The 25,111-nt window shown below is 38.6% G+C and overlaps 1 protein-coding gene across 3 annotated transcripts in view; it reads right to left on the reverse strand.

The window, feature by feature from the left end:
• The window catches only part of LOC307143393 (plasma membrane calcium-transporting ATPase 1-like), a 139,679-nt gene that overhangs the window by 73,687 nt on the left and 40,881 nt on the right, over positions 1 to 25,111 (reverse strand). For all 3 annotated transcript variants that reach the window (XM_079844922.1, XM_079844924.1, XM_079844923.1), the window contains exon 2: positions 9,096 to 9,424. In XM_079844922.1, the coding sequence (XP_079701048.1) occupies positions 9,096 to 9,291 (196 nt within the window). In that variant the 5' untranslated portion in view covers positions 9,292 to 9,424. The remainder of the gene's footprint in view (positions 1 to 9,095; positions 9,425 to 25,111) is intronic.

The raw sequence follows: 25,111 nt of genomic DNA on the forward strand, positions 1-25,111 counted from the left end.
CCTCCATGCTTCACGGTTGGGATGCTGTTCTTGGGTTTGTACTCATCCTTCTTCCTCCAAACACGGCGAGTGGAGTTTAGATCAAAAAGCTCTATTTTTGTCTCATCAGACCACAGGACCTTCTCCCATTCCTCCTCTGGATCATCCAGATGGTCATTGGCAAACTTCAGACGGGCCTGGACATGCGCTGGCTTAAGCAGGGGGACCTTGCGTGCGCTGCAGGATTTTAATCCATGACTGCGTAGTGTGTTACTAATGGTTTTCTTTGAGAATGTGGTCCAAGCTCTCTTCAGGTCATTGACCAGGTCCTGCCATGTAGTTCTGAGCTGATCCCTCACCTTCCTAATGATCACTGATGCCCCCCGAGACGAGATCTTGGATGGTGCCCCAGACAGAGGGAGATTGACCATCATCTTGAACTTCTTCCATTTTCTAATAATTGCACCAACATTTGTTGCCTTCTCACCAAGCTGCTTGCCTATTGTCCTGTAGCCCATCCCAGCCTTGTGCAGGTCTACAATTTTATCAGCATATTACAATGATTTCTGAAGGATCATGTGAAACCGAAGACCGGAATTGTAAAAATATATCCAAATAGAAAACAATTATTTTAAAAATTACTGTTTTTGCTGCGTTTTGGATTAAATAAATGCAGCCTTGTTAAGCAGAATAATATTTTTTGAAAATATTAGAAAATCAAAAACTTTTGAACGGTTGTGTATACATGGATTTACACATGAAACAACACAGAGCAGTGGTAAAAAATACAGCGCAAAAGAGACATTCAGGGCAAAAGTGCAAACAGAGACAGTGCAAGATGAACGAAAACTAATTAGTCTTGGGCCATTAATGGAGATAGTGCACCACGAACACATTACACATTCATTGATCGTGCATACAGCACATTTTACACATTTACACCCGAACAGATATTTGAGAGCACAAGCTCCGTTGATGATCATGAGAGTAAATAAAACTAAATGACTCACTCATCCGAAATTGTATCCCCGGCTGGATCAAGTCACTCTTCAAAATGCAAGCGTTCATCGTCAGAGTCCTGCTCTTCTTCGGAAGAGGAAAATGTGAACTGTTCGTCACTGTCCAGGACCATCTCAAGAGCTTATTGTTTGGGTCACTGATAAATTCAAACGTGCTTCTGGGCTTTGGCTGGCGCTGAGCCAGTGGTTTTCATATATCACTATTCATATATCACTATTCAACCACAATGTTTATTTGAGGTTTCAGAGATTTAAATCTACATTTAAATGAATTGCTAGCCTATATAAAAAACGCATGTATAGTTTGTTAAAGGTCCCTAAATTCAAAACACTGATATCTAGGGAAGCTGCAATAATAATTTACATTACATTTTACATTTGGCAGACGCTTTTATCCAAAGCGATATTACATTGCATTAAAGGTACACATTTTACATTTTGTCAGTTCTTGCTTTCCCTGGGAATTGAACCCATGGCCATGGCGTTGTTAGCGCCATGCTCTACTGTGTAAGCTACAGGAAACCCTAATGCTTTCAATTATAATTTAAATTAAATTAATGTTTATTCATATCAGATACACATTGTGCATGAAACAAAGTTTGTTCTTCTCCCATGTTTACTGGTCACTTACTTCTATGTATTTTGGGGAAAATTGATGGATTTACGTGATGTTAACTGATCCACTGAATTGCAAACTCATTGCGCATTATATCAACTAACATGATCATTATAAAGGTGTTAAAACGACAAAACACATTAACTTCCACATATTTGACAATCGAAATATATAAATTCACGATATAGTTAACAAGTTTGTAAATATTTTGAATAAAAAAAAGGAAAAACAAAATAAACACGATACTTGTATGTATTGTGACTGCATAACGCGTCGGCATGGAAATAATATGTTCCTAAATAATGGTCGCTTTAAAACAAAACCTCACGTTGGGGGCTCAGCTATAGACTGCCGACTTCAGGCATTTCTTTGGTGGAAATAAATTTTTGCTGTTTGGTCCCTCTGCCACAGTTAATCTAGTACAGTACTAGTATCCTCCGTGTTTCTGATAAGCACAGCACTTTAAGATAGTGCACCGCTGGTGTAACTTTATTTTCGTTTTTTGCAAATTGCAACAGTACCGTTCTGTGCCAAAGAAACACTCGGTGTAGCAGAGCCTTTACGGTTAATTAACTGTGACGTTGTTAAGCGTGGTTAAATCGAAAAATCGGTTAATCGCTGCATCCCTAAATCACGGGTAAGAGAGGAAAGCACAGAGGAAATTTTACCTGCCATCAATTTCTAATGTGTGATTGTTTAGGCCTGATGAATAGATGGGTGGAATTTTAGCTTCTCTGTCAGGCTACTCAAATGAGCAGGAAATATCCACATTAATTGACCAAGTAAATCTATGCAGATATAAACCTGCAATTGGACTTAACAGTGGGCTGCAATATGCTTCTGCTGCCATGGCAACTTGCTATAGTGGGTATTCAAATTTCACTTTAAACAGCTAGGCTCTTGTCCACAGTATTACATGGTAAATTAGCTCTTTTCATTCATATGTATAAATGGCACTTTTAAGTTATATTATAGCCTTGGAACATTCATTATATTTTCAAGTTCGGGGTCTGTAAGATTTTTTTTTCTTTAAGAAAATTTATACTTTTATTTAGCTGGTTTACATTAAGTGATCAAAAGTGACAATAAAGACGTTTATGTTACAAAAGATTCCCATTTCAAATACATTTTTCTTTTGAGCTTTCTATTGATCTAAGATTCCTGGGGGAAAAATAATGTGACAACAGTAAATACAGATGTAATGGATGCTAAAAAAAATTCAGTTATTTAAAACTGTAATATTTCACAATATTACTGTTTTTACTGTAATTTTTATCAAATAAATGTAGCCTTGGTTAACAATATAGATTTTCAATCAAACTGTAAGAAAAGTTCATTCATTTGTAATGTCTCTTATAATACTAACTGTTAGTGGCAATAGCAAGCAAAATTATAATTAGGGATGCACCGATACCCCTTTTTTCAGACCAAGTACAAGTACTTACATTTGGGTACTTGCCGATACCAAGTACCGATACGATTACTTAATAATAGCATTACAGTTCTTCTAACAAGGTTTTAATTTATCATCAGATGTTTTTCACTTTCTGACAGTAACAAAGTAAATATACAAATTAATACTGTTGCTGACATTTTAACATTCAACTTGGTGTTTTCCTAAACAAACACGGCACTGCTGCCCATTTCACATAAATGTAACCTTTAACACATTCAGTGGATTTCAGTACCACACAACATAGTAGCAGAACAACTGAAATTATTATATGCATGTATCATATATAGCCATACAGCCTTTTTCGGAAAAGTGAGGCAGGTTCTTTTTGATGAAAAGAAGCTTCTCTGCATTATCCGCTATGAGCCTGTTTCTGTTTCCATTTACAATGTGTGACACTGAGCTAGGGATGTGCGAGACTAGCCGATTAAACGTTAGTGCTGCTGCTAGATGACTTGGAAAATACTAGTCGGTTACATTTTTTTTGCACATTTAATGTTTTGCTTTATATAATTTTTTTTGGCAAAGGCTATGTTTAAATTACCGTCGTGTTAATGTTATATCTTGAAATTAAGGTTTTGCATGCTTGGTTTTCTCTGGCGCTCACGGAGGCTTCAGATAAATGTCCAAGAGGATGAGCAAGTTGAGGGAGGATTTTGAAAGCTTACACAACTTTTGCGTTTTCTTACTTGTCATGTCAAACTAGTATAACAATTAAGCTTGCTTAGGCTTGTTATACTACTGGTTATGAGGGACAATACGGCATGAAATTTTATATCGGATTAAAGGAGAAACATTATAAATGAAACTTACTTTGCCCTTGAACAGTTGTTCTATCAACATCCTAAAGATATGAAAATACAGTTAAATGTATAGTTGTCAGTAGACATGTACCGAAATACGGTAATACGGCACATCACAATAATGAACATGCACAATATTGTTATCGTGGGCACTTCAAAATACCGTGAATAATTATTTATTACGAATTATTCCGATTTTTAGAATGCATTTTAAGAATACTTTACCCATCAACCATTTAAAATGAACAACACGCCAAAGAGGAACGCGCACTGATGTAAACAAACCCAACGTGCATGAGCAGCGCATGGCGGAACGAGTGAAGATGCGCTGAAAAGTGCACATTCACACTCTCTGACAGCAGAGGGCGCTGACGGAAAAGCAGAAACGCAGCCGTTTTCCCGGTAACCATCGCTACTAAACACACAGCCATTCAGAGTTCTGTATTCGCTACGGTGCTCATCACATCACAAAATACTTCATACTTAAAGACTTAAGGCTAGATATTGTTTGAATATGTTCTGATTCTTTGTTGTTCAGTCACACACTTTACAATAAGGCTCCATATTAAAATTAGTTCATTCATTAACAAACTGACAATTACAAATACTTCTAAAGCATTTATTAATCTTAGTTAAAATGTAAATTTCAGCATTTAATAACACATTATTCAAATCAAAAATTGTAACTGTATTTAATGGACCTGAGCTAACACTAACTAACAGTTGCTTTTTTAAAAATAACTTTATCAAAGAAGAATAACTTCTGTAAAAATGTAGCTATTCGCTCTTTGTTGATGTTAATGCATTAACTACTAAGACCTTATTGTAAAGTGTTACCTATTGTTCTTTATAATTCTTTTGCACTTTAATCTGTTTTAATATTTAATTGTGTATTGCTTTATTGTATTTAAATGTTCTGTACTTTTTGTTATAAGAAAGTTATTAAACCTGTTATTGTATGGCAACATGTTTTTTGCAACTTATTTCAATATTGTGATAATACCGTATACCGTGATAAAAGCTTTGGCAATTAATCGCAACATGAAAATGTGATACCGGCACATGACAAGTTGTCAGTACATGACAAGCTTTTTTTGCGATTTTGCTGACCCTCATGTGTGCAGATACTTTTCATACACAAGAAGCATGTTCATACCTGGACACACAAGTAGTTGCTGTGGTAATGAAGAACAATACCTGTGCCCTAATGTGCACTAACTTTTATTTGAGGAAATCTGTTTATAATATAGGCTATAAGGTTTGACTTATTGATCCTGTGCTGTCTATTGACTCGCTGATTTGAATCAATGTCTATAAAGGCAAACGTTGCTTCAGTGAATGCTCAAGTTTAATACAATGATCATAATGCAAGGGAAGCATTTGCATGTGATTATTTTTAGCGGCATTCAGTATGGCATTTGAATATTCATAGTTTAAGTGTTCTTTCAAATGGATCGCACATCCTTACGAAACAGACTTTCACTTTCAACACTACTCACTACCGAGAGGTAGTGCATGACGAGAGGTTAAGCTTGGTTTGTACTCGCCGCGTCCGCACTTGTGCGAAGGTGTGCGCGGCAAAAGTCATAGCAGTCGTGCGCGTTGAGAGCGTGAGACCCCTTTTCACTTAGCGGTGTGCACGGCGAAGTATTAAACTATCCGCGTGGCTCCGCATCCGAAGATGCTTTGCCATTAAGTGGTATCAGGTGCGGTTGTATCGGGGTAGTTTTACGAGTACGAGTACTTAAGCACAGTATCGGACCAACACCAGAGTACTGTGCATCCCTAATCATAATTGACCTTTACCCTGCATAAAATATTCTTAAATTACTTTATAATATTACTTAAATTCATATTGCTTAAATTATCATTACAAGATGACCGGACAACATTTCACAAAATTCCAACAAAGTACACTCTGAGCCATGGGTGTGAAAACAACTTGAATTGATTTGGGGTGGAATTTGAGGAGTGGTTGAGTACAAGCTGCAAAGTCTAAAGGCTGATATAAGAGATGGAAATTGTGGTTTCCTAAGAAAACTCAATCATAGATAAAGACCAAAGACAATATAAATCGACCATAAATAGAACACAAATATCCGCTGGCTGAACCTATAACTCTCGAATGGACTGTAATGGTACTAGCTTTAGCGGTTTGTGTTTTGCTGTAATGCAAACAGGAGAGGCTTGGATTTAAAAAAATATTACAGCATACCAGTGATGATTCATTTTCCCTCACAAGCCAAGTATGCAATAAGAGCTAACATCGAGAATCCAGTGCCAAACTAATACGCCTCTAATGTCAATTTCAATGTTTTGCCTCTTTTGACAAATGTATGAATGTATCTAGACTTACACACCCCAGACAAACCCTGTTTATGCTATGTGATAAGATAAAACTTAAAGGTAAAACATATCAAATGGTCTCCACAGCACTGAAAGAAATGCTACTTTGCTTTTTCAACCCACTATAATTATGCCCCCTTCAATAAAATGAGTCATTTCTTGTGTGGGGAAGTCTGTACAGCTGTCCTTCATTACTAAATGGAACAGAGTGATGATCTAAAATGTAATTAAGGACACGGTGTGGAGCAAATTTCAATGCTAGAATGATCCAACAGAGCCCATATGCTGATGTTGAGAGGAGAGCCCTACCGGTGTTTGCTTAGCGCGGCCGTGCTGTTCATCAGGGCAACAGCAAAGCCTAATCTCACCTTGCACCGACAAAGGTGAAATAAGACAGTCTAGATGGCGTGACAAACTTGTTTATGATTAAATATCACTAAGGTCGTTGGGTAGGAGGACTGCCCTTCTGTTAACTGGACTGCTTATTCAGTGAGTGCTCGTGAATATCTTTAAAAAGGCAGCATGAAGGTTCAGCTTTTCTTTAGATAAGCCATGTCACCTTTAGTGCCAAGTAAGGATCCTAAATCCAAAGAATTGTTCAAGGGTTGACCGTAAACAACCTTCCTGATCCACAGAGCAAAACAAGACCAGATCCCGAGAGTAGAATGATCCTGTCATCAAGTGTCACTTAACAGGGAGGATTTTGAAAGCTTACACAACTTTTGCGTTTTCTTACTTGTCATGTCAAACTAGTATAACAATTAAGCTTGCTTAGGCTTGTTATACTACTGGTTATGAGGGACAATAAGGCATGAAATTTTATATCGGATTAAAGGAGAAACATTATAAATGAAACTTACTTTGCCCTTGAACAGTTGTTCTATCAACATCCTAAAGATTTGAAAATACGGTTAAATGTATAGTTGTCAGTAGACATGTACCGAAATACGGTAATACGACACATCACAATAATGAACATGCACAATATTGTTATCGTGGGCACTTCAAAATACCGTGAATAATTATTTATTACGAATTATTCAGATTTTTAGAATGCATTTTAAGAATACTTTACCCATCAACCATTTAAAATGAACAACACGCCAAAGAGGAACGCGCACTGATGTAAACAAACCCAACGTGCATGAGCAGCGCGTGGCGGAACGAGTGAAGGAGATGAGCTGAAAAGTGCACATTCACACTCTCTGACAGCAGAGGGCGCTGACGGAACAGCAGAAACGCAGCCGTTTCCCCGGTAACCCTCGCTACTAAACACACAGCCATTCAGAGTGAAATTTAACGCAAAGCGAAAACTACTCAAATCACACTGTGCATGTGTAATACTTGAGAAGGCTTTTTAACTTTAAATACTTTAGATGCTTAACTAAAAATGCTAAATGTTGGTAGCTTTTGGCATTCATACAGCACTAGCCATGTAATGGAACAAAATAAAAGGCAGAAGAGAGATAAGAAAATGACAGGCTAGATTTAGGGCCATGGTCTAGTGTTTAGCACAAGCTAGCACAAGAACAGTTCCTCTGTAGGGCTTATACTGTACTCAGCATCACAAGTGAAAGGATGAGGGCAGCTATCTATAACAGCACAGAGGCTGCAGAGAAAGCTTCTAGGTGGCTCTGGATCAAGAGAGTGGATCTGTGGGAGTACTGCTAGGGCACAAGCAGAGGCTTGATTAACCTTAGTTGGGTCGCCCGAGTGAGGGTGTCTAATGTTTGAGAGACCCGAAAAACCAAAGGACCTTGGGAAGCATCAGAAGATGTTTCATTACATCTACAAAAAAAAAAAATGTGTCAGAAAGGACTAAAATGTACTATGTAATAGGGATTAAAAACCTCTTAGTTTAAAGAATATTATGAGTTTTGATTGTAAATAAATCAGTATATAAACAAATGAAAATTAATAAAAAATCATAAGTAAATAGTCAAACGTAAAAAGTAAATAGGTAAAACGTTAAATAAGCAAATAAGTAAAAAGAATAAAGTGAATAAATCAAACGGTAAACAAATAAAATAAGCAACTTTGTATGTGCCATAAATAGACCTTAACTTGTATTTAACCCAAAATATTCCCTTTGTGAATCTGAAGGTCAGCTGTGAAACCTAAGACTGAAGAACATTCCAAAGCAGTCTGGAACAAAGTAGCTAAAATGCTTCAATTAGGAAAAGCGGTTAAATTACCAAGAAGTAGGAACATCAAATTACCAAAACACTATCTATAAAAGCCTGTCCCCGAAGACACTCTTGAAAAAGCTGACTGGATGTGAAACCACAAAGCAGCGAACAATCACAGAGCTCAGTAGAAGGGAACAAAAAGCGACCCATCTCAAAAGCTCTGCATAACATTGGCACGTATCTGAGGGTGGCACAAAAGCAGCCATTACTCTAAAGGAACCATGCAAAGCATGTCCGGAGTTGGCTGCAAATGCCCATGTGATCCAGCTGTGACGTAAGAAAAGATTTTGTGGTCAGATGACAAGATGATGGAACTTTTCCAAAGCACAACACTTCCCACAAACATAACACCATGACTACAGGGAAGTATGGTGGTGCAGAGTCATGCTGCAGGGAGTCTTTTAATCAAAATATTTAAAGCTTTCATTGCTGCAAAGGATTCAACAAATATTAAAACGGGATAAAACAAAACCTAAAATATGCAACATATTTCAATGTGGCTTTTTGGTAAATAATAGTTTCTAATATAAATCAATAAAAAAAATTTAATTCAAAAATGTAATTCCGTTGAAATAAAGAATTGGTTATGTGTCTGAGAATGTTTGCAACACGCACCAGTACTTTCTGCATAGGGCACAACTGTGTCAAGTGGTCGAGCATGTGTAGATGTAGATCTTTAATGCCTCTTACCCTCGATAGGTGAGGTCTTGAGCCTGCGGCAGATCCCTTGCACGTCTCCGTAGCATTCTGCAATCTTGTTGACTGCATCGCCACTGCGGAGCTCCATCAGCTCACGGAGGTGCATCATTGAGCAGCCAAAGTCCCCATCGTGGTCAACCTCAGTGACCGAGTTCCCAGGTGGGTGGTCTGCAGTGTTGTTAGCCATTTTGACAAGATGTGAGACGTCCAATCGATCAGCTTGTAAACGTAAGACTGAGTGATGAAGGTATGCTTCAGGTAGGTGATACAACGTTCCCAAGTTCAAGTGGTTTTGCTGTGCGAGATGTACCACAGAGAAACTGGAACAGAACAAGAAACAGACAGGTTAAAAAAAAAAATTGTATAACAACTAAAAAATGCCCTAATTTCCAAGTTTTAACATTTTGTGACAGAACAGACAGGAAATGTTGACACCATCTAAATGACTAGGGACAAAATGTTGTGCTTGTGAATGAAGCATCATTTTGTGATAAAACAGTGGGGGGAAAAAACTAAATGTTACGTAATACAGATCTGCCTTTTCACACAGCAGTTCTACAAACTTCCTCATGCACTTGAACACTGGCAATATACAAATGCAACCCATAAAATGTACCAAATTGGCACATCTAATGGGAGTCTCCATCTCAGACCCAGTTTCTGTCATACATAAATAATTAACCCCTGGAGGAATCCATAGTTTGGGAGCAAATTAAAGTGTTTACTGATTTGTTGCCAGTCTCCAAGCCCACAGAAGAGGGTGGGAGGAAAACAGAGGTAGAAAGAGAGGGCACTGGGTTCTAAATGAGCTGGCAGCTTAAAAAAAAACCTCTGGCAATATCAGAGATAAGGGGGTCTGTGTTAATGTGAGATACGGGAGCTTTAAACTCTGTTGGGTTTTCTTATGCGCAAAGAAAATAAAAAATGGAGGTCACTCTTTGATGTGTGCTCTCAGTGATCCGAGATGATTTTTTTTACTAGGATTCATATACCAGCGCTATGGCCAATTTCCCACTATCACACATACAGTCAGTGATGGTAGCCATAAAAAGGAAAGCGCTGGATGCTGGAAAGCCCTGAGGTGGATTTTAACTCGGATCGTATTACTTCAGCGTCATTCAAACTTCAGCCTCACTGTACACTGCATTGACCTCTTAACCTCGGAAGAGACATCACACCAGGGTGGTTTTATTCTGAGCAAAGTGACCTGATTCTTGTATGGAAACATGAATGAACTGTTGAGGGAAGAATCATTGACCTTGGCAGTTCTTTTCAGCATTAATTTATCCCTGTGGCTGAAGGTCTCATCATAGTTTAAAGTGCCTAAAGTGAGGTCAAATTTTAAAAACACATCTCCATTGTTCTGTTTTATGAACAAGTGTGTGTTTGAACAAACCACATTAGTCAGAACAGAGTACAGTTTATTGAGTTTAGTTCTAACATTAGTACTAACGTAACGGATGTCTGTAAAATGTCAAAATGTGTAAATGCCACAAGAACAAGCTCTACAATGTTTCCAAACAAATGTCATCCATTGCCCAAGGCATTGAGGGAGGCCATTACCAAGCCTTCAGATTAGCAGAGCACATAAAATGTTTGAGTGCTTCTGTGGAGGGAAAAAAAACCCTCAATCTATAAAGCAATGTCACATGCCATGCTTAAGAGGACCCACCCAAGTTCATCTCTGATAGTAGGAATGGAACTAGGAACTTGATTTTTACATTTTATGAGAAAAAAAAGCCTGTGCAAAACTCACCGCTACAACATTACAGTGTTGCAGGTGGTTTGGTTTGGTTAATGTTTTAGAACAGTTTATGTGGTTGCTTGGGTATTATTCTACCTCAGAAATATTCATTAATAACAAAAACTTGAGTATTATAAGGCATAATTGGCTGAATGGTTGAACCATTTCCAGAAAATATACATACACATACATAAGCACTATTCGTTTAAACCACACAGAACTTGAACATCTTTTTTAGTTACAATTTTGTAACTCTTTTTGTTAATAAAAGTAAATTTACATCTGCATCTCAAATCAAGTTAAAGCTACTACTACTGTCAAGTGTGCATTTCCAAGAGATTCATCTCTGCAGCATGAAGACCTTGGATAAGTTACACACCACAGTTAAAAAAAATTATTTTAGAAGTTTGTTCAAATTACTCAACTCAAGTATGAGCGATAGTAGTGGTGAAGCTTGCCTCAGGAAACACCACTTGAGCAAATGTTCCTCACAACACTGTGATTACATGCCAGCACTACAATTAGTTGTCTGCACTGTATGACCCAGAGTGAAAAATGCTGTTTAATCATGCTGGATGTACGCAAGGCTAATACCCACCACCCACCAAAAAAGAAAAAGAAAAGAAAACAAGCAACACAAGTTGAAGAAAAAAAAAATGAAATGCCCATTTCAATTACACATACTTCAATGCACTGAATAATACTACCCATGGCGAACTATAAAGCTGTCAAATTGTCAGTAGCTGTAACTCAAGTGGTCAGTGTAGTCCAGTAACATGGTGCCAAAAGCACACACTAATGCAAATCACTCCACCCTTTAATCACCTCTGTAACATTGTTAAGATTCTCATGCCACTTTTTTATATCAAAGAATCACCCATGAAAAACCAGAATGAAAAATAGGGCTGTATCCAACATCATACTATACAAGTGGGTGGTACAATATTCCATGAAAAATACTACAAGATAACCATTTGCCAAGGTCATACTGCTAAACCAATTTGACTACAGACCTTTCGTGTGGAGGCCTGAGTGTTGCACTGACTTTCACATAAGAATGGGGCAATTTATCGCACAGTCCCTTAGGTGCATTTAACAAATCATTTTAAATGCTTTAAACCTTCCTACGATGCATTTAGAGGATGATCTCAGCCCGAAGAGCCATTTGCATGCATCAAAATGAAACGGCTGCAGGCTGGTGTAAGAAGTGCAAAAGGCCCGGCATATAAAACCAGCATTTTCGCTCTGGGTGTATATGGTGAATGTGCAACCAAACAGGTCCAAAGGTTGCTAGCTGACACAACATGGTTGACAGTTTAATATATGTGGAAGAAAAGACCTACTGTGGGCCAATCCATGTGAGCACAACTAAAATATTTATGTCCATTTTAAGGCTGGGTAAAAATAGTTTATGATTATAATCGTCATTTGAAATGATCACAATATTGATTTGTGGCTGCAGGCTGCATGCAAAACCAAGCATACAATACAGCCAAAGTGGTATGAATCTCAAGCAAATGACTCTTATGAGCCATTTAAATGATTTAAAGACATACAGTGTGACTCTTATGAGCAGGCTTTTTTTAATGAATGGTTCAAAAAGGTGAATTATTGATTTAAATCAGTTGTTACCATTTCCTAAAATTAATAAAATAAATAAAAAAGTATTTCAGTATTGAAAAAGCGGAAATCATTTGTTTTGTTTTTTAAACACATTGCAAAGACTGTGAACTGTGTAGTATTGAATTGGGGAGTTATGGATAGTTGCAATCAGGGTATATATACATATACATATACACATATATATATATATACACACATACACACATTTGTTTGTGATTTTTGTGAGATAAAAATGACTGATTTTGTGGAGGTCATTTCCAGACATTTGCATGTTTTTTTCCATAATTAAGGCCTGTACACACGGGGACGAATATCGCACGCGCTTATCGCCAGCGTTTTTCGTGACGTTTTTCGGCGCGTCTTGAGTGTTCACACCCAAGCGATTTCCAATGGCGATGCGCCGAGTGAACGTGCACATTCAGTAGATGCGCTCTCGGTACACAAGGTGGTGCTGCGGCACTTACGCTTCTGACACTCGCTTGTCACACAGAAGAAAAGGAGAGACAGTATTTACGTGCTTGCCAAAACCACAGATATATTACGTCTATGGCAAAACCATTCACACACTTTTTGCTAACTGGCAAGCAGCATTAGCAGCCCATCTTCTTCTTTGTCTACTTACTACTTCTTCGTCGTATCAATGTGTGCTCGGCAAGACCGATTTTGTGCTTGAGCGCCACCAAGTCGTGTTTTACTGTCACTTCAGCAGCTCCAGGCACGTGAACAAAAGCGCTGATCTCATTGGTCGGCCAGTTAACGCGCCGCGTCAAAATAAAAAAACGAACCAGAGGCGTTTTTTTTAAAATGACGCTTTTACGCCTGGCGTTTTACGCGTCGGTTTGAACACTCACATTGGCGCCCATTGTTTAGTCACGAGGCGTTAAACGTCGGCGATAAACGCGCGCGAAAATCGTCCCGGTGTGAACAGGCCTTAAGGATGCCACATTTACCATGTCATTATGTTAGATGCACAATAGTCACACATGACAATAAAACAAACAAAATGTATGAACATATGCAAGGCTCGACATTAAGCCGGTTCACGTGCTTGCCCTTCGGACAAGTAAATCTGTCATTCACTTGTCCGAGTAAAACATTTGCTTGTCCGTTTTTTGTTTTGTTTTTTTTGTAAATATAAAATGTATTCTGAAGTTTATTTAATTTTTTTATTTGATCTAGAAATTAAATTAGAATAAGACGGTATAGGGCTGTTACCAATTAAATTAAATAACTTACACTAAAAAAATTACAACTGCATTAAATAATGTAATGAGATTGTTTTAAATATGTTTGAATATACAAATAAGAAATAAACTAAACCACCAGTAGATGGCAGCAGGTGACCCTCTTAATGAGTGAGCCATTGACTCATTTATATAAACGATTGATTCAAACAGATGAATCATTCAAGAATGAGGCAGTCGTTTACGAATAGTTCATTGAATCTTTGATTCAACTGACTTATTTAAACGCTGAATCACTCAGTAACACACCGTTGCTGTGAGATGCGTTATGGTTCTGCTGTGATCTTTGTTTGGAACTATTTTTGCTGAACTATTTTTACAAAAACTGAATATTGCATCTAAAACGTAAGTAACTTAATGTTAATTAATTGTTTATGGAACTGTCATATGAAATCAGTGTCACATTTTCAATCCTGATGGCATTCAGGAAAACAGCACTCTTGGTTCTGTGATGTTGCTTTACTGTAGGCTATCATATGTTATAAATATAAAAACTCCACAATTTGTAATGTTAACCGTGTATGTTGACTGAGTTTCTTTGTATGAGCGGCACTCATTTGTTGTGATTTCTCCTCGAGAGGCTGCGCGAGCGTCTACAGCGCAATCGTCATTAATGCAGAATTATTGTTGCATTTTGGTGATTTCCTAGTTATTTTTTCACGTTTTAATCAGCTTGTCCGATCGGGCAAGTAAAATTCTCTTTCACTTGCCCCTTCAAAAAATCCACTTGTCCCGGACAAGCGAACAAACCTTAATGTCGAGCCCTGATATGATTGCAAAGCAAAATGGTGTTCTGGCAAGAAGACAATGTCCTGGAGGTCCTCTTGCTGTGATCCATATTTACTATAAAAAGTTATAGCCTATAGAAATTTCATCAGTAAATTGTTGATTTCAAAGCTCATTTGGGTAGTGATGCTCATCATAAAGGCATTACACCCTGTAGCAGTCACCAGACACATGGTTCAGTAAAAAGAGAGGTCGGCGTCTGCTAAAAACCTCAGTGGTGGCGAAATAGTGTGGCTGTGTAAATGGAGAAGAGTGTGCACCAAGTGCGAGCGTGAGGAGGATGGTAAGACACTGAGAGGATTAAAGCATCTGAGCTCAGGCTGTATCACTATGGCTGAACGTGTGGATCAAGCTGGAGAGGACGGAGGGTGGGGAGTGGCTGCGGTAGTGATAGAGAGGCTATGAGACACCAGGGGAGTGCAAAAGTGGGTGGGGACATCTGGGTGAGCGGAAGATGCCAAAGTAAGGGAGAGAGGAAGGAAATAAGAGTGAGGCATTGCTGTGAGATTAAAGCGTATGAGCAGTCACTGGTAGGCAGCAGATGTAAATCATGGCCACATCTGTTTCCTCCGCTGTCCTGCAGCAGTGGTGCCAGCGCAGGCCTTTAGGCCTCATATCCACCTCCACTCCGCTGGGGCTTTGCAGCACCACAAACCCTACACTGCCTCGCCACCTCTTCCTTTCTTCAGTCTTTTGTTCCTCTCTCTTCACCCTCTCACTCGGTCTCTGTCAGGTTTTTATAAGAGTGACTCATCAGTCTACATTGTACCGCAAAAGTAAAACATGCAAGTTAGTGCACATCTAAAAGAAGAGAAAACATCTCAGCTCCCTGCAGACGAAGCCGCTTTATGCTGCTAAAGTCTAAAAATTACAATAATGCTCTTGCTCACTGCTGAAATGTCTGCCGAGTGCAGTCTGCCAGCCATTACCAAAAACCCAATAATGCTGCTTTATCGTTTTAGACTGAGTGTGGTAGTTTTATCTGCCTTTAATCAGAAAGTGAATCAAATTAGGCAGCTACCTAATTCATCTATCAAAATCGTGTGGAAGAGAGCTGGGCGGAAGTCTCAATTATAATTTTTTTGCATTTCAACAATATATGGTTACAGCGAGATGCAACGAAGCAAAGTAGGCCAGTTCAAGCCATGAAAGCCAGAGGGGTGAATCAAACAGTCTGATGCACTCCCAATAATTAAAGGCGGAGCACCGGATGGAGGAAGACATTAAATTACCCCTGAAAGGATGAAGTTCAATTCAGGTAAGGCGGAGGGGAAGCCGTTTACGCAAAGTATTCTAAAAGGAGGACGGTTTATTTTTGAGCATCAGCTTCAATTGTAATAGGCGAAAACATCCATTTGGATCATGGAAATGGCTATGAGGGCTCACAGACAACCAGTAGCTCCCTGGGGAGAGAAATGAAAAATAATAGTGCACAAATAAATAAATAAAAACACACAGGGAACTTGCAAATTCTCATTTTGTAATGTTGGAAAAGCAACAGATGCCCAGTACTGAGTGCATAGTTAGTAATTTTTAACCCTCTAAAGGGGGTGATGATCAGTCAATAGAACCAAAATGGTGGATGTTGTCCCTCTTTCCCTTTTCAAGAAGCTAGACAGACAGGTGATCTGTCTTTGCTTCCCTCAGCTCTTAAAATTTCAGCTTTTCATTCATCAGCTTCCCCTAGATCCCTGACAGGGAGAGCGAGAACCAAATAAGCTGTGGCTGAAACAGATGACAAGGAGGGCTGATCTGAAAAAAGGATGATAGTGGATGTGCATCAAAGTAGACTAGAACGGTCTTTTATTTTTTTTTTAAAAGGCATAGCTGGAAAACGACTGCAAGAGATGGACAGGGAAGCATTTTGACTGAGAGGGGAAGACAGCAAGATGGGAGATGGAAAGGAAAGCATGTCAAACAGACAGATGAGCCGTTTAGAAAGGGACAGAAAATGATTGTGCTCGGTTTTGTGTATGTTTGTGTAACAGGGGGCATGTAATTGGATGCGGCCGGGAGCGAAATACCGTGTCTGTGTGTCGAGGCGTCGCCCTGCGCCCACCCTCCTCCCTCTGACTGCAGCCACACCTGCCTTGCATACTAAACCGGCAGAATGCGGAGCCCTGGACCCAGCTGCTCGCTCTGCACCAATCCAGCAAATTCAAGCTCACTTGATGCACACAAAACCTTTAAATCGAATTGTAGTAAACTGAAAAGTAACCCACCACCAAGTTGTGGCATGGCATTGAGTCAATGTGGCATTGTACAGTCTTTACGGAGTTGTGTATCCCACAATTCAAGAGTGTAGTACACCAAAAAAAACATATACTGCAACTGTGTGGCAAGGCTCAAAATTGCGACCATTATGTTCACATACGCTCCCAAAATTTTCATCTGTGTGACCTCAAAATATATTTGGGAGCATTTGTGAGAGAGCAATAATTGTTGAGGTGCGATCTGTTTTCATTTCTCTACAAAGCATTGGCTAATTACTGCACAGTATGAGCCTGCTGTGAACTGATACAGTCCACCGTTCTATCACATAACCAATTAAACTTCATCTTTACATTCTTAACTTTAATATAGATTTTAGGTTGGTTAAAATTAGCCAATCAAATCACTTCCTTTCACTGTGCTCCGTTGTCATGTGACAGGGAGCTGACTAGCATGCAAAATGTAAAGAGCTGAAGAGAGAAGATGAAAAGAAATACTTGTAAAAATGAACTGAATCCATTTTTCTCTGACATTGGGATCCTTCAGCAGCTTATGCAAAGATGATGTTTTTCCACAGCCAGAAACAGCATCACAATCTTGTTATTATCGCTAGGGATGGGTATCGAGAACCGGTTGCAAATTGCCCAGAACCGGTGAATAGATAAGAAATGTGCATTTTGATTCCGCTTATCGGTTACTGTGCGCGCATTTTATTGTGATTTTTAACCATTTGAGCGCCAAAAAGACGCATGCTGTTTTCTGTGCTGTAGACACACACTCACACACACACACACACACACACAGAACGGTTTCTCATAGTGAATCAATGAATAGTGCGCGATAATGAACGGAGTTCTCTTCCTGGTCTTTTTGCACAGCACGTGAATGGACAAATGCACACAAAAATGTCAAAATACTCTCGTAAACGCAGATTTTCTTGATGCCGTCTCTATGATAACAATAATCAAAAAAAACTAAAGACGAGAAAATTATCTTGCCGTACTAGACAGAATAACTTAACTATATCTGTAATGTATAGCCTATATTTTATCAATAAAGTGCAGTGTTATTTTACATTTGATTACAGTTTCTATACCTAACTGAAAATGAAGATCTTTTTTCAATTGTATTTACATGTGCAATTGCTAATATGTTTATTTGTTCTTTTCTTAGTGTTTACTTAGTCTTTAATAATGCTTGAAATGTATATTTTTTTATGTATGGTATTGTGCTATGGTATTTTTAAACCATTGGCAAAAGTAGATTTTTGTTCATGGTATTCAGGTACAATGAAATGTTTTGCAATAATAGCCTAAGAATAAATGTGAATGATTATCTAAGGTTTTTTTTGTATTACCCTATTGGAATCTAAATTAGGAATTGATAGTCAGAATCGGAATCGTTAAAATTCAAACAATACCCAACCCTAAATATCACATCTTGTAAACAACTACTTTAAGGCGCATTCACACCAGACGCAAATGAAGCGTTAAGCGCGAGTGATTTACATGTTAAGTCAATGCAAAGACGCGAATAGACATTCTGTGGCGCGATATGCACAAATTAAGCGCCTCGCGCGTTTGAAGCGCGAATTGCGCAAGTTGAAAATTCTGAACTTTGGCGGACAAAATCATATGTGGATACCCGGAGCTGTACGACACGTATTCGTACTTTATAGAAACAGGAATAAAAAGGATCTTGCTTGGAAGAAAGTGAGTGAGGAGGTCATACAGTCTGGTAAGTTGTAAAAACGCTCTTTACTCAATTTGAGCTATACACAGCCTATTGAGACTACAAGATAGTTAAAGCCGGCAAATTGAGCTTATTCGCCGCATTTTAAAAACAATCCATGTCAGCCATTTCGCAACGAGACGATCCAGCTGGCAGAAGCCCCTCCCATGACGCAAATTCACGTCTATTGTGAAGTGAATGTCACGCACGTATGAAGCGAATAAACTCAAAATGTTCAAGCGTCCAACTACACACAAATAGCACGATTTATTCGCGCAAGTCACGTCTGGTGTGAACGCAGTTAGATCCACTCGACTGAACACCAATGGGCGGGGAAAACAATGCCATGAGGCAAGCGGGACGCTGGGCAGTGCTTGGGGTGGTGACTGAAGGCAGTGACATCACACTACGTTTACGTGCACACTTTTTTTTGTCATACCCATTAAAATCATTCAAATGCATTGATCTAATGTCTAACAATACGATGCATCGATGCAAAGCATTAAAAATCCATACATGTAGGCTATTTATATATTTAAGAGGCACATTTGTTTTAACACTCTCCACATTTTCACAAAATGTCAATGAGTCTATGTATTATCGCCAGCCCGTTCATTCTCGTTTAAATTACCTTTCAGAGCTTGTGAAAGACGCTCAGACAGTGCTTCACGAAAGTTTATCATTTACTCGTGTTTAAAGCCTTTCAAAAAGCAGCGCACACTCATCTCAAATAGAGCACAAATAGGCCACTGAATTGAGTCTTCTTTTATTTATTTTTTTGTGCTTCAGTAGATAAAGGTCTATGGTTTTGCATATAAGGAGAATAGGGTGCTATGAATCATTCTTCACACTGAAATTTAAAACCGATAAAAGAAAAAGCTCAAACTGCGGCATGGATCGCTGCACGCTGTGAGCATAGACCGTAAAAAAATATGGACGACGCGACTTCATTGACTTCCGCTGACCAAAGTTGAAGCTTTCATAGGCCCGCTCACGGCGCTGACATCTTGGGACCGAGTCTGCGCAGTAGCGATCTCGGGACCGGAGCGCAGTAGAGAACAGGAAGTAGAGGCGCGATTATCAAAAGCCCGCCCACACTCTCGCAGATGCAGAACAATTCATTATGTTGGTGTGAAATAAATATGCAAAAGTTATGGAAGTGTAGAAATTAAAGCTAAAGCTCCAATCTCCTCCCAAAAATCCAGAAAAAAGTCCGTTAGTGCCTCAGTGACACTCAGAGAAGTTCACTCAGAGAAGCCGTCAATCTCAGCTGTCAATCATGACGTCACACCCCCCGTTTTTATAGCATCAAATAACTCACTAAAACTAAACTTATTTAAAAAACGAACACTTGAAATGAAATTATTGTAATAAAAACTGCCTAAAATGACAGAAACCATCTTTAGGAAACAATTATTTGAAGTGTAATTAAATTGTTTAGTGTGTCTCGCGCCCATTCAAATACATGGAGAGGCGTTTAGGAGCTATACTGGGACCGGCCACCGGGGGGCGATCGAGGCGCGAAAGCTTCAATTTCTGACTGGAGCACTACAGGCTTGGCTGTGAGCCTGTGACTCGGTGTTGCTTCAAGCGCATCATTCTGCACACGGGATGCGCATAAGTGCTTTGTGCCACTCTGGATATGCACGTAACGTCACCGTCAGCTGGCGTGACTGCGGTTATGAGTCGTGATGAACCGTCCGCTTTACACCCCTGGTGCCGACTAGCAGCAGGAACACATCAAATCGGTTCTGTTCCACCATCTGAAGCAGTTCTGAAGATTCTGTTTTCAGCTAATCTGAGCACTTTTCATATTCTTTATCCTGGCTGAAGCACTTTTGTTTTAATATAAATTAAGAATAATATAATCAGCCTACGTTATAGTTTAAAGTTAAAGATATCAATATTAATAAAGTGAGTGAGAGTCTTATGTTAATTTGACGGTGATTTCACATGTCTTTTTAGTAGGAAGGCTAAATACAAATCAAAGGTGAACATGAATTTATTTGTACAATTTTTATTTCTAAAATTTTATATATTTTTATAGGAGGTTTCATAGACTTGGCAAATACATTTTTCAGAAGTTTGTAGGTACAGAAATCCATTGTGGGCATTCTTGGCAATTTTTCTGAGGCTTTTATTTAGTTCATATCGATATCGGAATTATATCGTATCGACCGAAATTAAGAAATATATTGTGATATAAATGTTGGCCATATCGTCCAGCCCTATGTTTACATGAGACAATATCTAAACTGATCTGGTGTTTACATGTGCTGACGCTTTCAATCGGAATCATTTTGTGACATGCGCACAGCTTGTCTGCCGCATCAGAAATGTCGACGCGGTCCTCTCTAGCAGCTGGAATGTGTTGCCATGGCAACTCTCAACGGCCACCAGGTCTTATACAGTTTAATAAAAGCCATTTAAAGTGTAAGAATCATCTCAGAAAAATAAATTCTTAAGTAAAAAGTGCCTGGGACAAAAGCTGTGAAGATGAGATGGTGTAGCCAGGCTATGTCTGTGTCATTATTCTAACATAATCTTCATAACTTTAACAAAATAAAAAGTTCAACACCTGAGAAAAATTTGCTTTCCTCTCTTGTCAACATTATAGCCTGGTGTGAGCACGGCGTGCACTCTTCAACTGTGGAGGTGCGCTGTATATCACATCACAGATGGACGCACGCTCACAGTTTTCAACAAAGTTGGAAAACTTTTTTAATCAGGATAATTATTGCATATTATAATGACCACTAGGAGGTGCTTGAGGCATGTTTTCCTTGATTGGTTTTCCCTGAAGAGTTATAAGTTGTTGTTGAAACCAAAAGTAAAAGAGTGACACGTTTATTGCGTTCTACCGTGAAATGACAGTTGTCATTGTCTTTATTAAAATCAACAGATAATGATTTCTCTCTCATCCATCTGCGACCCACCCGCAATTAATTGGAATGTTATTTTTTATTACTTGGCCCTCCCAAGCCGTGAATTATCTTATTATTTTAAGCACAAGAGCTTGATTAAACACAAGGGAGTAGTTGTGTAGTTGTGGTGCTCCTAAATTTTTGCTGGTGCTCCTAACTTTTTGAAGTTGGGAGCACCGGTGCTACCAAGTAAAAAAGTTAATGCTGAGCCTTGTGTGGTAGTGTGTAGTATGCTGTTAAACAAACAGCGGCTGGCACATTAAAAAGCTTCAGGTGAACTTTGTGAGATGAGTTACAGGCCAACGCTTAATACTTTAAGGTTAGAAGTTGCACAGTGTTGGGTGTAACGGATTAAAAAGTTATTGATTACTGTATCAAGAATGCACTATATACACCATATGTACAAAGTATAGAACATAAAATATTATATCAGTTTTAATGTAATAAATACTTTTATTCAGCATGGATGCATTAAATTGATTTATTCGTCAGAAATAAATAATTTTTAAACTTTTTTTTTAATTGTAATATTTTACAAATAACTGTTTTCACTGTTTTACTATTGTTTGTGAATAAATAATTGCAGTCTTAGCGAGCAAAAGATATTTCTTTCAAAAACAAAATCTTACCAACCCCAAACTTTTGAACAGTAAATTATAAATATAAAATTCTATACTATTGTGAGTGTTAAAGGATGGCAAAGGTATTCTAGGCAAGACAAAAAAAAGACAGAGCATGCACACCTAAATATCCAAAAATCAACCGATATACTGATAAAGTCACTTTTATTGGCCGAAAACATATTACATAATTATGCATACCCAAAATGATCAAATTTACATCCATGTTCTTTAATGAGTCAGTTAAAAGATGCATGCCCCCTAAAAAGACACTGAGGGAGTTCCAGCCCTTGGAGCAAGTTACCCTAGCAATGCCCTAGCAATTACAAAGTAGCACGCTACAAAAATTCAGAAGCCCTAGCAAGTTTTGCTTTGGCCAGTAGCACTGTTTTCAAACGTCCTGTTTATATAGACTGGATAAGGTGGGAGGTACAGCCACACCCCTCTTTTTCTGAGTGCATACTGTGAAAGTCTGTGTGTGCTGAGATGGTGGGGTTGGCATGAACACTGACTCACTGACACAAACAGCTTGGAAAAAGGCCTGAAAAAAGGCCACACCCTGTCTGCAGTCATGTGACCCAAGGGAAGTAGGAAATCCCTTACACAATCTAAGAATCTCTCATATATATATATATATATATATATATATATATATATATATATATATATATATATATATATATATATATATATATATATATATATATATATATATATATATATATATGAGAATGAGAGAGAGTGTGAGTGAGTGAGTGAGTGAGTGAGTGAGTGAGTGAGTGAGTGAGTGAGTGAGTGAGTGAGTGAGTGAGTGAGTGAGTGAGTGAGTGAGTGAGTGAGTGAGTGAGTGAGTGAGTGAGTGAGTGAGTGAGTGAGTGAGTGAGTGAGTGAGTGAGTGAGTGAGTGAGTGAGTGAGTGAGTGAGATATAGGAGAAGGAAGGAAGGGTTTTTGGTTGAGGAGGAAAAAAACCAAAAAAGCAAGCAAGCAAGCAAGCAAGCAGTTACATCAAAAGCTGTAGAACGTAGAGAGAGCAATGAGGAAGAGAGTGAGCAGTTTTGCGTTCTTGTCATTTCATGAGCAACATACTGAATTTATTGAGGCGTCGAGCATAGATATAGTGCGGCATACCAAATCTTTGTGTAAACAACCAGGTCGGTAGAAAGCAATTAAACCCACCATTAGCAGAGCGTGGGTAGCAGGAGATTTCATGCCACAGGAGCGCAAGTAAGAATAAAGACACAAAACAAACATGGAAGAGAAAAAAAATAAATAAATAAATTTGGCCAGCCAAAAGGCCTGGGGGTAGAGGTGTAGTTGGAGGGATAAGATGGATTACATACAGGTGCAAGCAAACAAGGCAAAGGCGCCAACTGTTTCTTCCAATGCTAAACTCTACTCTGCTCTGCCTGTAAATGTAAACAGAATATGTTTTACAGTCTAACTGACACCATGTCCTAACCAGAAGCAACACAATAACATTCAAGTGACAAGCAATTTGTCTGTCCAAAATCCTTCACAATGTGAAATAATCAATGTTTTCCACGATGCTTATCAAGCGTAATACTTTAAATTTCTCAACACCACAATCAGACTCACCTCATCCACATTTGATAATCAATATGCACGAGGAGTGGTACTTCAGTCCAATGAGATTAGGGATGCACCAATATTAAAGGGATAGTTCACCCAAAAATGAAAATTCTGTCATCATTTACTCATCCTCAAGTTGTTCCAAACCTGTATGAGTTTCTTTGTTCTGCTGAACACAAAAGAAGATAGAGTGAAGAATGTTTGTAACCATAGTAGGGAAAAAAATACTATGGTAGTCAATGGTTGCTCTATCTGCTTTAAAATATCTTCTTTTGTGTTCAGCAGAACAAAAAAACTCATACAGGTTTGGAACAAAGGTGAACTATCCCTTTAATATTGTGAAATATTACAATTTAAAATAACTTTTCTATTTTAATATATTTCTAAATGTAATTTATTCATGTGATGGCAAAACTGAATTTTCAGGCCATTACTCCAGTCTTAAATGTCACAATCCATATTTATGCGTCACATGATCCATTCTAAAATGCTGATTTGGTGCTTAAAAACTTATTAAATGTTAACCTTAATTTAATGCTAAATAACTGCAAAATTAAAAACAAATGACTGACAAATAGAAGTGCTGTAAAGGAATGGTTCGGACGATTCTAAGGGACCTAATTTGACAGGGGCCCAGCATTTTATGACAAGGGGGCTGGAACGAGATTTTAACTGATGGAGACCGTGGCAACAAACTGTTCAGGGGGCCCAGAAACCCTAGTGGTGACAAAATGCAGCATTGCTTGTCATGGTCATGTCTAGTAAGAACAAAAAACAGAATAACATAAGCTTGACTTTATAAAAAACGCGTAACATCTGCTGAGTCACACCGGGTTTAACCTCATGCACCAGCTATGGACCTTCCTGACGAGTTACATTGTCATTTATGGAAGAAGTGTGGCACACGCTGTGAAATGAGAAACAAAATCATGCACCATCATTAGAAGCATTAGTGGTAATGAACCTTATTACAACTGCCATTAGAGTCTGCAATATGTTTGTCTGTTCCTGGAGCTAGAAAATCTCCTTCACTGGCCCTTGAGGAGAGTTTTACCCAGAATTCAAGAGTCTCTCAAAAGAAAATGTATTAATTTTCACAACAATAGCACAAGGGCTCAACTAATAGGCTCTCACAAGATGGTAAACATTGTGGTCCTTTCTTGTTTTTCACCTAGAAACGCAGACATAATTCAACCTGAGCCATGGGTACCTCTGGATTCCCTGGCTGATGGAAAAACAAACAAGGCTGAATGACAGAAGAACAGTCCTCGAGAAAATGAGCACAATTCTGCCGAGAGCAGGAGAGATGATGAAGTTCATGCCGTCGACAGAGCGCCATGTTGTTTTGGGCACCTTTTGATATCACAGATGATGGGGACCTAAGCACACCGCCACTAGTTGTTTGTAGAATACTCTTCTTTGTACAATAACCACATAATAAGTAGAAGACAAAGGAAAAAGAGAAGCAGAGGGAAGCAGTCATGTTGATCGACGACTCCTGGCGCATCTTGCCAAATTCATGAGGATTGTGAC

This window comes from Gobio gobio (genome assembly GCF_949357685.1).
Source record: "Gobio gobio genome assembly, chromosome: 19".
Taxonomy (NCBI): domain Eukaryota; kingdom Metazoa; phylum Chordata; class Actinopteri; order Cypriniformes; family Gobionidae; genus Gobio; species Gobio gobio.